The sequence below is a fragment of the Artemia franciscana genome, chromosome 4 (genome assembly GCF_032884065.1).
Source record: "Artemia franciscana chromosome 4, ASM3288406v1, whole genome shotgun sequence".
Classification (NCBI taxonomy): domain Eukaryota; kingdom Metazoa; phylum Arthropoda; class Branchiopoda; order Anostraca; family Artemiidae; genus Artemia; species Artemia franciscana.
Genome location: NC_088866.1, coordinates 27,259,890 through 27,273,989, shown reverse-complemented (window position 1 = coordinate 27,273,989; position 14,100 = coordinate 27,259,890). Strand labels below are relative to the sequence as shown.

The 14,100-nt window shown below is 35.5% G+C and overlaps 1 protein-coding gene across 1 annotated transcript; it reads right to left on the bottom strand.

Moving 5' to 3' along the window:
* Positions 1 to 7,503: 7,503 nt before the first annotated feature.
* Positions 7,504 to 8,514, bottom strand: LOC136025736 (uncharacterized). The gene has a single exon (XM_065701723.1). The coding sequence runs from the start codon at positions 8,512 to 8,514 to the stop codon at positions 7,504 to 7,506; it is 1,011 nt and encodes a 336-aa protein (XP_065557795.1).
* Between the last annotated feature and the right edge of the window lie 5,586 nt (positions 8,515 to 14,100).

Here is a 14,100-nt window from a genome sequence, read left to right as displayed (position 1 = left end):
TTTCTGAGCATGAAGATAGTTTTCAAAAATAATTATTGAATGCAGGTGGTGTTTCAGCATATTTGAAGCCAATTAATGCTTATGAGCTTTCTGAAACATTGAATAATATGAAAATTGGAGCTTTTGGTTCTAATTTGGTAGCAGTTAAAACTTTAAAGTGTATTTACCCTGTTATTTTATGTTATTTACTGTACTTATCTAATGAACGTTTTTGGACTGGAGTGTTTCCAAGTTGTTTTAAAATTGCAAAAGTTATTCCTGTTTATAAGGATAGGGATAAAAATGTACTAGGAAATTGTAGGCCCATTTCTTTATTAATGGTAGTATCAAGATTGTTTGAAAAATTAATAGTTAAAAAAACGGTTGAATTTTCGAGAGTAAGTCATTTTTTAATCCAAATCAGTTTGATTTTTGAAGGGCTTTATCTACTGAGCATGTTGTTTTATTTTTGACAAGTTTTGCTAGTGATGTGTTGGATAAAGGTATGAAAGTCGCTTCTGTTTATTATTTTTTATATTGTAAAAGCTTTTGACTGCGTTTATCATTTTATACTAAATGTCAAATTAAAAAAATTGTGGTTTTAGAGGATCATTTCTTGAATTACTTTCCTTGTTTTCAAACGAAAGATATCAATATACAAAACTAGAAAATAATATTTCTTTAGTCAGTTATTTTAAATTTGCAGTATCTCAAGGATCTGTTCTTGGCCCCCTATTATTTCCAGTTTTCATAAAAGATTTATGCAGAGCTTTTAATATGATTTCGTATGATCTTGATTTTGGATGCGAAGGGGAAAAAGTAATTGTCCCCAGCTTTGCAGATGACACTTATTTAACCGTGGCTGCACAAACATGAATTCAGCTGTTGAGTCGCAGTAGTTCTTGTCTGGAGTTTGTACAAGAGTGGATGAAGCTTAATAAGTTAAATTTGAATTATAGTAAATCTTGCTTTTTATTGTATGGTAGGAGGTCAAATTATTACCCTTGGATAGATAGACTTAATTTTGCTGATATGATTATTTGAAGAATAAACTGTACAAATTATCTAGGAGTTTTAACTGATGAATGGGTTAGTTTTTGAAAACATATAGATTATATTAGTCTTGAACTCGCTAGGAATGTTGGCATTTTAAGAAAGTTGAAGTACATTTTCCTAAGAGATATCTTAAGATATTTCAAGCTCATATCTACAAAAATGTAGAATTTCGTATTTTTTGCCAGAAGACAGATCACGGGTGTGTGTTTTTTTTCTCTTTTTTTTCTTTTCCCCAGGGGTCATCGTACCGACCAAATGGTTCTAGAATGTCACAAGAGGGCTGATTCTAACGGAAATGAAAATTTCAAGTGCCCTTTTAAAGTGACCAAAATATTGGAGGGCACCTAGGCCCCCTCCTACACTTATTTTTTTCCAAAGTCAACGGATCAAAATTTTAAGATAGCCATTTTGTTTCGCATAGTCTAAAACCATAATAACTATGTCTTTGGGCATGACTTACTCCCCCACAGTCCCTGGGAGAGGGGCTGCAAGTTACAAACTTTGACCAGTGTTTACATACAGTAACGGTTATTGGGAAGTGTACAGACGTTTTCAGGTGGATTTTTTGGTTTTGGGGATGGGCTTGAGGGGAGGGGACTATTTGGGAGGATCTTCCCTCGGAGGAATGTGTCATGGGGGAAGAGAAATACAATTAAAAGGGCGTAGGATTTTCTAGCATTACTACAAAAAAACAATGAAAAAATGAACATGAAAAGTTTTTCAATTTAAAGAAAGCAGTAGCATTAAAACCTAAAATGAACAGAGATTATTACGCATATCAGAGGTTCTAAAAATACTTTAGCATAAAGAGCGAAGTATTTAGGAAGAGATAAATACCTCGCTCTTTATGCTAAAGCATTTTTAGTAATTTCAACTATTTATTCTACGGCCTTTCTGATTCAGGGCTCATTCTTACAGAATTGGGACAAAACTTAAGATTTAGTGTAAAGAGCGAGGTATTGACGAGGGGACAAACCCACTCATATACATAATAAAAATATAAGAATATAAAAGATTGTTACGTAAGTTAATTCTTAAGTTACGCGTATTTTCTACTAATAAAAAATTCGTTAAAAATTAAAAGTTCTAGTTGCCTTTTTATGTAACCGAAAAATTGGAGGGCAACTAGGCCTCCTTCCTCACCCCTTATTTCTCAAAATCGTCTGATCAAAACTAAGAGAAAGCCATTTAGCCAAAAAAGAATTAATGTGCAAATTTCATTTTAATAATTTTTGTGCGGAGACCCAAAATCAAACATGCATTAATTCAAAAAAGTTCAGAAATTAAATAAAAAACACTAGTTTTTTTCAACTAAAAGTAAGGAGCGACACTAAAACTTAAAATGAACAGAAATTACTCCGTATATGAAATGGGTTGTCTCCTCCGCAATCCTTCGCTCTTTACGCTAAAGTTTGACTCTTTGCCACAATTCTACTTTCTAAAACAATTAAAAACTTTAGCGTAAAGAGCAAGGCCTTGAGGAGGGACGACCCATTTCATATACGGAGTAATTTCTGTTCATTTTAGGTTTTAATGTCGCTCCTCACTTTCAGTTAAAAAAACTTGTTTTTTCATTTAATATCAACAGAATCAGATTTTAGATTCTAACACCACTACATACAGCAGAACATGTAATGGGAACCATGTCGCTGTGAAATACGGATAGAAAAAAAAGTTGCAAGTAGACGAGAATACACGGCATGTATGGAATAGTTAGAAACAGAAGAAATTGAAGAATAATGCTTCTGCCGGATAGATAGTGGTATAGCATCACTTTAGGAATAATCCTTTTCAAGCTTTTCAGAATTAATCACTTTATGCCATTCACGTTTACTTACAAGGAAATCCATGCCACAATATCTTACTGACCTAAGATACTTCTTGAAATCTGCAATATTTTTTTATTTTAAATCCACAACACACCTTGACCATGGGTGGCCACAATTGTTCTAAACTCGAAGCCAGAATTTAGCTTTTTTTTCACAGTCTTTAAATAGGGATCTGTTGACCAGAATCATTTATGAGCACCAATACAGATACATTCTACCGGAACAGCTCTGCATTCAGCCTCTCTTAAACAAGATGCTACTTCTTTATAATAATAATTGAACTCAGAAACTGTAACATATTTAAGGTGTAATAAATGATAAGGCACACACGTAAGAGATAGAAGGGATGTAAGCATTAATATGTACAACTCCTTTATTTCAAACTATACTTCGAAAACAATTTTATTTCTTTTTCAATTTCAAATCTGTTAGAACATTGGAAAAAAAAAAAATCAAAGATAACGGTAAATTGTCAATTTCATGGTCATGATCGTCGACAGTTACAATCGAAGAACAAGTTGATGAAGAGCACACAACGTGGTCAAAAGTGATGGATATAGGTAAAGCCTAGAGATTTAAGAATGATGCGGTAGGCCTATAGCGGGACAAAATCAAGAAAATAATCCTTTCTAACATAGTCAGTATTGATATTTGTGTTAAGGTCACCGATCACAATGTAATTTAGAGATTGAGTCACTAAATGCTTTATTAATTTTCTCAGTGAAGCATGATTCCTCGCAAAAATTGTAATTGAGTGATCTATTATCATGCGAAAAATATGAATTGGTTAGGATATTTGATCTAATACGAAGTGGTAAGAAGAATTCATCATGATAATAAAGAATATGGGTGGGGAAATATGATTACGCTTAAATATACATGCCAGACCTCTTGATGACAGGCCACCAGTTATCCTGGCTAAGGTCGAAAATACTATGTGATTTGGACTTCAACACAGAAAACTAAGGCAATCTGGAGTTACTAAACGCTCCTGCAAACAAATTAGATCGTACTGGCTGTATAGCTCACCAATGAAAAAGTGTTTGGTCTTAGTTCCATTAACATTTTAGGATATCGCAGAAAACTTAAAAGTCGTTGATGTGGATGGTGTCCTTCTTTAGTCTCTCTTGCAAAACAGGACAAACTAAGTTGTAAGATGACTGAATTTTATCCCAGTTGCCACATATTGGGGGGAAATGAATGGTTTATCTTTCTTAGAAATGTGTACTCCAGAACAACAGGCATATTAGGGAGAATCAATCGGAGAGGTGTGTTGAAAGTGGCTGGGGGAGCAACAGTTAAAACAAAATTTTGGCAGTTCTTTGTTTTGGTAGACCCGAAAGAATTTGCAGCCAAGCTGCAATCCTTTCTTTTAAAAAATTGAGTGATAATGAGAGCATTTGACCTCGAATTTTATGGACTATAAAAACATCTTTTCCCAATTACGAAACTCTGCCACCTTAGGGAATGTTAGTTGACGAAACAATATTCAATCTTTCCATATATAATGAACACACAAATATACAAACAGAAAAAAAAATACAAAATAAACTTTTCATAAGCAATGTCAGCCAACGAAGTAATGAATTACCAACTAGCATAATTCTCAATACTTATTTACTGCATAACCACACAATACACACACACACAAACACACCACGGTAAAAAACGAGAAATTATGTACTTTCATATACAAACATGCACTTAAAATAAAAAATATAAGCATAGGGAGAAAAAACAAAAACATTTGCATGTACATACTACATAATTATAATTTCATTGTAGAACACCGCCTAAATACATTGGTTGGCTTATTTTGGGAATTAATTGAGTATATTGATGAACAGATTTCACTTCATTTGCTCTTTCGATACTAATAAACGGCAGAAAGGATCTTTCATTGCAAATAACCTTTTTCGACTAACACGAACAGAAATTGCATCATCAATGAACAGGTGCATCATCAATTACATGAATATTAATGTGACCAGCTACTGACTTGCCTTTCAGCCATTTACCTCTTTTAATATATCCACTTTTGTATCAGATGACCGAACTTTAGCCTCACAGAATTTTTTCTCCTTCTTTACCATCACAATATAAAAATCCGTCATTTCAGACAATTACAGACCGCCCTTGCAATTTTTTCCAAAATGACTTTAGCTTCATTTTTGCTTTCACATGGAACATTCCACACGATTAGGTTGCTGTTATTAGATCTATATTCAAGGGATATTAGGCGGTTTGATAAATTAGAGGTAGAATCACTGAAGAAACGAACCTCTTCCGGGACAACACAAAGATTTTTCTTTAGCTCATCATCTTCACTTTTATCACCAGTAACTTCAGCACCAATGCGATTAACTTTGGTGTTTAAATTTGTATTTCCAGATTCCACTGTTGAAATACGGCATTCCAAAGTTTTTATTCTACCATCAATTGACTCCAAAACCTTCTTATTATCCTCTACAATTTCTAAAATCTGGGTGAAACTATCAGCCAAAGGCTTTAAAGATAACATTATTAGCTTTCAAAAACACTGAATTTAAACCACTTGATGCATCCAAAATATCAAACATGGAGCGGTTTGATGGGTCATCATCACTTGATGCATATTTGTTGCTTTTCTGCTTTTTTTTTTCCTCATATTTATATAAAAATATACTAAACCACCTTACCAGAAAAAGAGTATCAGATTATTATCCAGGCCAGTGCCTACGTTCAACACATTAGTCCCTAATCAAGGGCACGGCTAACACTGCTATTTAGCACAAAGCTAAATCCAAGAACTCAGAAACTATAGGCTAAGAAAACCAAGTATAATCGCATCAGAAGCTATAGGCCATAACAACCAGGTTTGATCACATTAAAAATACGTCCATAATCATAACTCTTAATTCAGGGAAATAATCAGTCTGTTTATCTTTTTCTATTTTCCTTTCTTTATTCAGTTATTTTTCCCCACTTCAACTTTCCATGCAAATCATGAAACATAGGGAAGTTACTTATGAAGTGAAGTGAATCGCCGAAAGACCCCCTCTGTGTTTTAGCACCTTAGGGTCCATGCACTTCCACAATTGAATTTTTACAATTCGCTGCGAAAAGTTTACAACGTCCTTTTTCTATCAATCAATCTCAAAAATTCACAAACTAAATTTATAATTTCAACTGATTGTTCATCAGTTAATGCTCCACCGAGTAATTCTTCACATAGTTTTATTCGATGTTCTCTCATAAACCTTCTAATGTCTGTTCTGTAACATTCTGTGCGGACGCAATTTTTCCTTCTTCTCTTGATAAACTTTCATATAACTTATTTTCGAATTTCCTTCTGTTCTTCTTTGTAATCAAAAGATTTCCAGAGAGATTTCTATTTTCTTCAAAGCTAAACTGTTTTATCTGCTGTATTATGTCTTCTATTTGGAATACTATTGTTGGTGTCGTTGTTTGTATTATTTGTATGTCTGCACTGGCGGCCATTTTTGCTGCTAAATCAGCTTGTTCATTACCCTGGATTTTCTTGTGACCAGGTATCCAATGAAGCGAAAGCTTTATTCCTTTAGAAAGCAGTTCTTGCATGGCTACAAAGCATGAAATCACTTCTCTTGATTGATTCGCTCCATCACTGAATTCATTTAAACAGGAAACAGCACTTTTAGAGTCTGTACATATTCTAACTTGATCCCCGCGTTGTAATTTTTTATATAGATACGATACTGCTTGTCGTATAGCAAACACTTCAGCGTCGAAAATGGAGACGGTAAAGTTCTTTCACATTCCACATTGGTATCCAAAACGCAGCTCCGACCTTGTCACTTTTAGAAGCATCAGTAAAGCCGTCCATGGCTTCTGGATAGGTCATTCTTTTCTCCATTGTGAATGATTGATTATAGTCCAATCCATCCCATTTTTCAAAATCACAAAAGCATGGAACTTTTTGAATGGCCCATATTGGCGTGATATTTAGATTGGGTACTTCCAGTGCTAGGTTTAAATTTACCTGTAATCCTAAATTTTCTGCCAAATGCAAAGCTTTAATAATTCCATGCTGTTTCTTTGAAGAAATCCACAGTCTTTTTCTTTTAAGTATCGTAGATTTAAATGGGTGGTTGTGATCTGATGTCCAAAGCTTTTTCAAGTATTTCAATGAACGCACATTTCTTCTCACTTACAAACTTTCCAATCCACTTTCTGATTCTAAGAATAGCTTAGGTGTTGTTTTACGTGCTGCAAATGAAACTCTTATGGCACTATATTGTACTGTGTCCAATAGCCTCAATGCAGACGGGCTGGCAGCCTCATACACCAATGAAGCATACTCTAGTTTTGATCTTATGTATTTCATATAAAATTCCAAAAGAGATCCTCTGTATTTCTATTACGTCTAAATCCACACTGTATATTCTTGAGTCCTCTATACAGCTGCTTCAGCTATTACTTGATCGGTAACTTGGGTGGAATTCTTGTATGTTATTGGAGGATTTCTTTGATCTTCACGACTTCCAATAATCAGACTCTTAACTGTTGAGTAGACTCTTGATGCAGGGACTCTAAAATCTAACTTATTGAGGAAATTAATCCAGCTTTCTCGTTTAGCAGCAATTACTATTTTCTTAAATTCAGCAGCCTTTCGTTGGTACTATACATATCCATGAAAGGTAGGAAAGCGTTCATAATTGGACTTCGCATCTTTAAGGTCATGTTTCGCTTTGGTGCATGTTTCATTCCACCACTTAGTGAATTTGTGATTCAATTTGTGTGTACTAATTTTGGGAACAACTTTATCCACAACATCCATTAACGCCGTTTGAAATATCTTAATCTTTTTTTCTGATGAAGACACGTCCTTTAACTGCTCCTCAATATGGACATTTTCTAATGCAGTTAAGAAAGTTTTCCAATCAGTCTTCTTCAATTTGAACTTATGTGCTATGTTATTGGCTTGTATATTATTACAGCCATTTAACTCATTCATCACTGGAAGATGGTCACTATATAGTATTGTATTCCTTAAAGATGTCACCTTTGTGGTAGGAGCAATATGTGGGGAAGAGAACACTAGGTCTATGGTGCTGTATTGTCCAGTATTATGGTTAAGGTGGGTAGGTAAATCTTTTGGGGTTAAAAGGCATAGGTCATTATTATTCATAAGAAAATCTTCAATATCTCTTCCAGCATTGTTGGATCGGCCACATGTGCACCAACTCTCACTGTGGGCATTAAAGTCTCCTACAGCTATTATTAATTCTCGACTAGGTACACTATGCATCATTTGTTCAAATGTTTCTCTTAAATTGTTTTCACTTCCATCAGGGTTGTAAATATTGAAAATATTTATTTTCTTCTGGCGATCTATAAACATTATGCATCCTATTATCTTGGCTCTTCCTTGACTTAAATTAACCCATTGTTGATTAAACCGAATGTGATTTCTCACTCCAATAATGATTCCCCCTTTGTCACGATCTGTTCTGTCTTGTCGTATGACCCTATAACCATGAAACTGTGTCTTTATAAAAGGTTTAAGGAATGTCTCTTGGATACAAAAGATATCTATTTGATTTTCCAAACAAAACTGCACAAGAAGGTCCTTATTAACTTTCACAAGTGATCTGGCATTCCATGATAGTATTTTTAGATTTAAAGTCATTTGTTAGCACACTGATCTCTTATGAAACTGGTGTCAACTGTTGTCAAATTGAGTTTATCCATAAATTCACATATCTTCTCCACTCTTTCTGCAATTGGAGCTGAGCCTATTGAAAGCACTTCAGGGGATAGAGCCAATGCAATCAAGATTTTATTCACTGTGTCTGTTATAGTTTGACGTTTCACCGAGTCTATGGTGTCTGTCCATATTCTATTTACATTGGTTCTTTCAGGTTTTAATGCACTACTATGAACTGCTTGGGCATAACTTCTGTACATAACTTGAGCTCTTTTAAAGCTAACTTGATATTTTTGAGCCACATTCAGAATCTCTTTATTTTTCACTCTAATTTGACAGGCTGGTGAAGTTGAAGAATGATTTCCAAGACAATTGGCACATTTATGCATGTCTTTGTTGGTAGTGACTTGGTTATTCTTAAGATGACATTCTGCTGATGAATGCTTCCCTGCACATTGCAAGCAGATTGGTTGGTTGGCATGGCAGTCCTTTTGGATATGACCATATTTTTTTGGCACTTAAAACATTGGATCACTCTTCTGTTATAGGTATGAAATTCCCTATTTCTTCCACAGAACCATATGCTAGAGGGAAGACGCCGGGGGCACAGGGGGATATATAAATGACGACGGCGACACAGGAAATGGTCGATTAGCAATCACCATAGCATATATTATATATGTAAACTAACCATTGCTGTTTTTTTTAATGTGTTTATGCACATCTAATTTTAAAGTTCAATCGGGTTTATTAAAAAAAAAATATATAACAGTCATGACATACATAATCTCTAATCTCTATGCAAAAAATGCATGCTGAGTCCCTTATCACCTCAAAAATAAATACACATTATGGCTCCCCCTCCACTCCTTGATACAGCCATGGCCCTTACCAACAAAACCATACTTACAAGTCCCAGCCTCTTAATACAGGAGAAAACCACTCCAATCCCCACACAAAAAACCTGAATAAAGGTTAAAACCACTTTTCTATTTAGAATTTTTATTTAAATTAAACTAGTTCAAAACAAGATAATCTTTTATTCTCTTTTTGAAAGAACCAAGGGAGCTCCTACCTCTCAGTTCAAGTGGTAGGGTATTGTAAGCTTTAGCACAGACGATATCAGGCGAAAAATCTGACCTCACTCTTGGCGTATGTTGAATATAGATCTGTGCAGATAGCAGATAGTCTTGTAATTGGAAGACACTGTTCAGATAACAAACGGAATAGATTCCTAAAAGGCGGTGGAAGAAAGCCAGAGAGGAATCTGAAAGCAAAAACCAAGCAGGAAGGCTTAAACAGCGATTTCAGCGAGAGATAATATTCTCTGTGTTTAATGATCTTCAAGGCATTCTCGTGGATGGAATCCAGTTTTTTCAGATGGGATTTGAACGTTGACTGCCTTACCATTGCGCAATAATGTAAGTGGGGTTTCATGAGTGCATTGTAGAGAAGAGGGTTTTACGTGGGAATGTGTGCTTCAGTTTCTTCATGATAACCAGATTCCTTAAAAACTTTAATTCTACAGCATGGATGTGAGGAAGGAAAGAAAGATTTTCATCTACTATTATTCCTAAATATTTTGCACATCCATTTTTTGCCCTTTTGGAACTGAAACGTCTTAGGCCTATGTGAATCAAATTGTAGGATATTACCCAACATTTATCCAGATAGGCCTAAAATGAAAAAAATAAATCAAAACTTGCTTTTACATGCCTCAAATTCTAATTGTTAGTTATAACTCTTATTTATAGCCTACAAATTCTTATTTTTGAAATTTACGTCTAAAAAGTCCAGGCAATGATTATAAACGGTGGAACTTTTATGGTCAGTTGATTTTGAATTAAAATCATGTAGTTGTGGGCATCAAGCCTTGACAAATTGTAGAATAAGCCAAGAAAGATCGTCTGATTGAGTGAGAGGTAAATAAGCATAAGTCCTTATGAGGATTGTATAAAAATAATGTCAGTTTATTTGTTACTATTGTTTTGACAGTTTTGTTAAATTATTTGATAATGACAGTTTTGGTTAAACCAAAGTCTCAACCAGTCAGTTGTTTCATACGAAACACTTTCATTATAACTTGGTTTGTCATTGTTTCACGCGAAAACAGTGGTTCAGCTAAACCACACCCAGTGGTTGAACTCGAACGGTCTCATTGTCAAAAATTTCGTGGTAACGAACTGTAGTAAGGAGCGATCCGGCTCAATTGTAACCAAAACTCTAAAAAATTGAATTTTGATATTAATAGCTATATCAAAAGAATCGCATTTTAATGCTGATTATAAATATATAAGTTTCATCAAGTTTAGTCTTACCCATCAAAAGTTACGAGCCTGAGAAAATTTGCCTTATCTAATTTTGCCTAAATTTTGCCTTATTTGCCTAATTTCGTATTTTTTGCTAGAAGACAAATCACGGGTGCGTGTTTATTTGTTTGTTTGTTTTTTTTTCATTTCCCCAGGGGTCATCGTGTCGACCAAGTGGTACTAGAATGTCGCAAGAGGGCTCATTCTAACGGAAATGAAAATTTCTAGTGCCCTTTTTAAGTAACCAAAAAATTTGGAGGGCATCTAGGCCCCCTCCCACGCTCATTTTTTTCCCAAAGTCAACGGATCAAAATTTTGAGATATCCATTTTGTTCAGCATAGTCGACAACCATGATAACTATGTCTTTGGGGATGACTTACTCCCCCACAGTCCCTGGGGGAGGGGCTGCAAGTTACAAAATTCGACCAGTGTTTACATATAATAATGGTTATTGGGAAGTGTACAGACGTTTTCAGGGGGATTTTTTTGGTTTTGGGGGTAGGGTTGAGGGGAGGGGGCTATGTGGGAGGATCTTTCCTTGGAGAGATATGTCATGGGGGAAGAAAAATTCAATGAAAAGGGCGCAGGGCGCAGGACGAATCGGGTCAGGTTAGAAAAAAACGTCAAATTCAGAGCTTAATATACAATCCTGGGTGTTCGGAGCCTCTCTATTATGGAGTATAATTTGAAAATAACACAACTATACGAGCGATTAAACATATATACCACGACCATAACTCAACTAACGAAAGAACTGCTAAGAGATAACACAACTATAAAGCGAAAACAGGTGAAAACTAACGGGAAAATAAACGAACTAAGAGGTGGAAGGGGCCCAGAGAAAAAATATAATCGTTTTCCAATTTTGAGCCTAACTTCCGCAAAGGAGTAATAACGTCAGAAGCCCCGAAATACCGAATTATTTTCTTTCAAACAGTTCGTGGTAACAAACTGTAGTAAGGAGCGACCCGGCTCAATAGTAAACGAAACTCTAAATAATAGAATTTTGATGCTAAAATATACATCAAAAGAATTGGATTTTTATGCTGATTTTAAACATATAAGTTTCATCAAATTTGGTCTTTGGCATCAAAAGTTACGAGCCTGAGAAAATTTGTCTTCTTTTAGAAAATAGGGGAAAACACCCTCTAAAAGTCACACAATCTTAACAAAAATCACACCATCGCATTCAGCTTATCAGAGAACCCTATAGCGAAATTTTCAAGCTCCTTTCTACAAAAATGTGGAATTTCGTATTTTTTTGCCAGAAGACAAATCACGGGTGCGTGTTTATTTGTTTGTTTTTTTTTGTTTTTTTTTCCCAGGGGTCATCGTATCGACCAAGTGGTCCTAGAATGTTGCAAAAGGGCTCATTCTAACGGAAATGAAAAGTTCTAGTGCCCTTTTTAAGTGACCGAAAAAATTGGAGGGCACCTAGGCCCCCTCCCACGCTCATTTTTCTCCAAAGTCAACAGATCAAAATTTTGAGACAGCCATTTTGTTCCGCATAGTCAAAAACCATAATAACTATGTCTTTGGGAATGACTTACTCCCCCACAGTCCCTGGGGGAGGGGCTGCAAGTTACAAACTTCGACCAGTGTTTACATATAATAATGGTTATTGGGAAGTGTACAGACGTTTTCAGGGGGATTTTTTTGGTTTTGGGGGTAGGGTTGAGGGGAGGGGGCTATGTGGGAGGATCTTTCCTTGGAGAGATATGTCATAGGGGAAGAAAAATTCAATGAAAAGGGCGCAGGGCGCAGGACGAATCGGGTCAGGTTAGAAAAAAACGTCAAATTCAGAGCTTAATATACAATCCTGGGTGTTCGGAGCCTCTCTATTATGGAGTATAATTTGAAAATAACACAACTATACGAGCGATTAAACATATATACCACGACCATAACTCAACTAACGAAAGAACTGCTAAGAGATAACACAACTATAAAGCGAAAACAGGTGAAAACTAACGGGAAAATAAATGAACTAAGAGGTGGAAGGGGCCCAGAGAAAAAATATAATCGTTTTCCAATTTTGAGCCTAACTTCCGCAAAGGAGTAATAATGTCAGAAGCCCCGAAATACCGAATTATTTTCTTTCAAACAGTTCGTGGTAACAAACTGTAGTAAGGAGCGACCCGGCTCAATAGTAAACGAAACTCTAAATAATAGAATTTTGATGCTAAAATATACATCAAAAGAATTGGATTTTTATGCTGATTTTAAACATATAAGTTTCATCAAATTTGGTCTTTGGCATCAAAAGTTACGAGCCTGAGAAAATTTGTCTTCTTTTAGAAAATAGGCGAAAACACCCTCTAAAAGTCACACAATCTTAACAAAAATCACACCATCGCATTCAGCTTATCAGAGAACCCTATAGCGAAATTTTCAAGCTCCTTTCTACAAAAATGTGGAATTTCGTATTTTTTTGCCAGAAGACAAATCACGGGTGCGTGTTTATTTGTTTGTTTTTTTTTGTTTTTTTTTCCCAGGGGTCATCGTATCGACCAAGTGGTCCTAGAATGTTGCAAAAGGGCTCATTCTAACGGAAATGAAAAGTTCTAGTGCCCTTTTTAAGTGACCGAAAAAATTGGAGGGCACCTAGGCCCCCTCCCACGCTCATTTTTCTCCAAAGTCAACAGATCAAAATTTTGAGACAGCCATTTTGTTCCGCATAGTCAAAAACCATAATAACTATGTCTTTGGGAATGACTTACTCCCCCACAGTCCCTGGGGGAGGGGCTGCAAGTTACAAACTTCGACCAGTGTTTACATATAATAATGGTTATTGGGAAGTGTACAGTCCTTTTCAGGGGATTTTTTTGGTTTTGGGGGTGGGGTTGAAAAGAGGGGGCTATGTGGGAGGATCTTTCACTGGAGAAATATGTCATGGGAGAACAGAAATTCAATGAAAAGGGCGCCGGATTTTCTAAAATTACTATAAAAAAAACAATGAAAAATTAAACATGGAAAAGCTTTTTCAATTGAAAGCAAGGAGTAGTATTGAAACTTAAAACGAACAGAGATTATTACGCATATGAGGGGTTCTAAAAATACTTTAGCATAAAGAGCGAGGTATTTAGGAGGAGATAAATACCTCGCTCTTTATGCTATAGTATTTTTAGTAATTTCAACTATTTATTCTACGGCCTTTGTGATTCAGGGGTCATTCTTAAAGAATCGGCACAAAACTTACGATTTAGTGTAAAGAGCGAGGTGTTACCGAGGGTACAAACCCCCTCATATACAGAATAA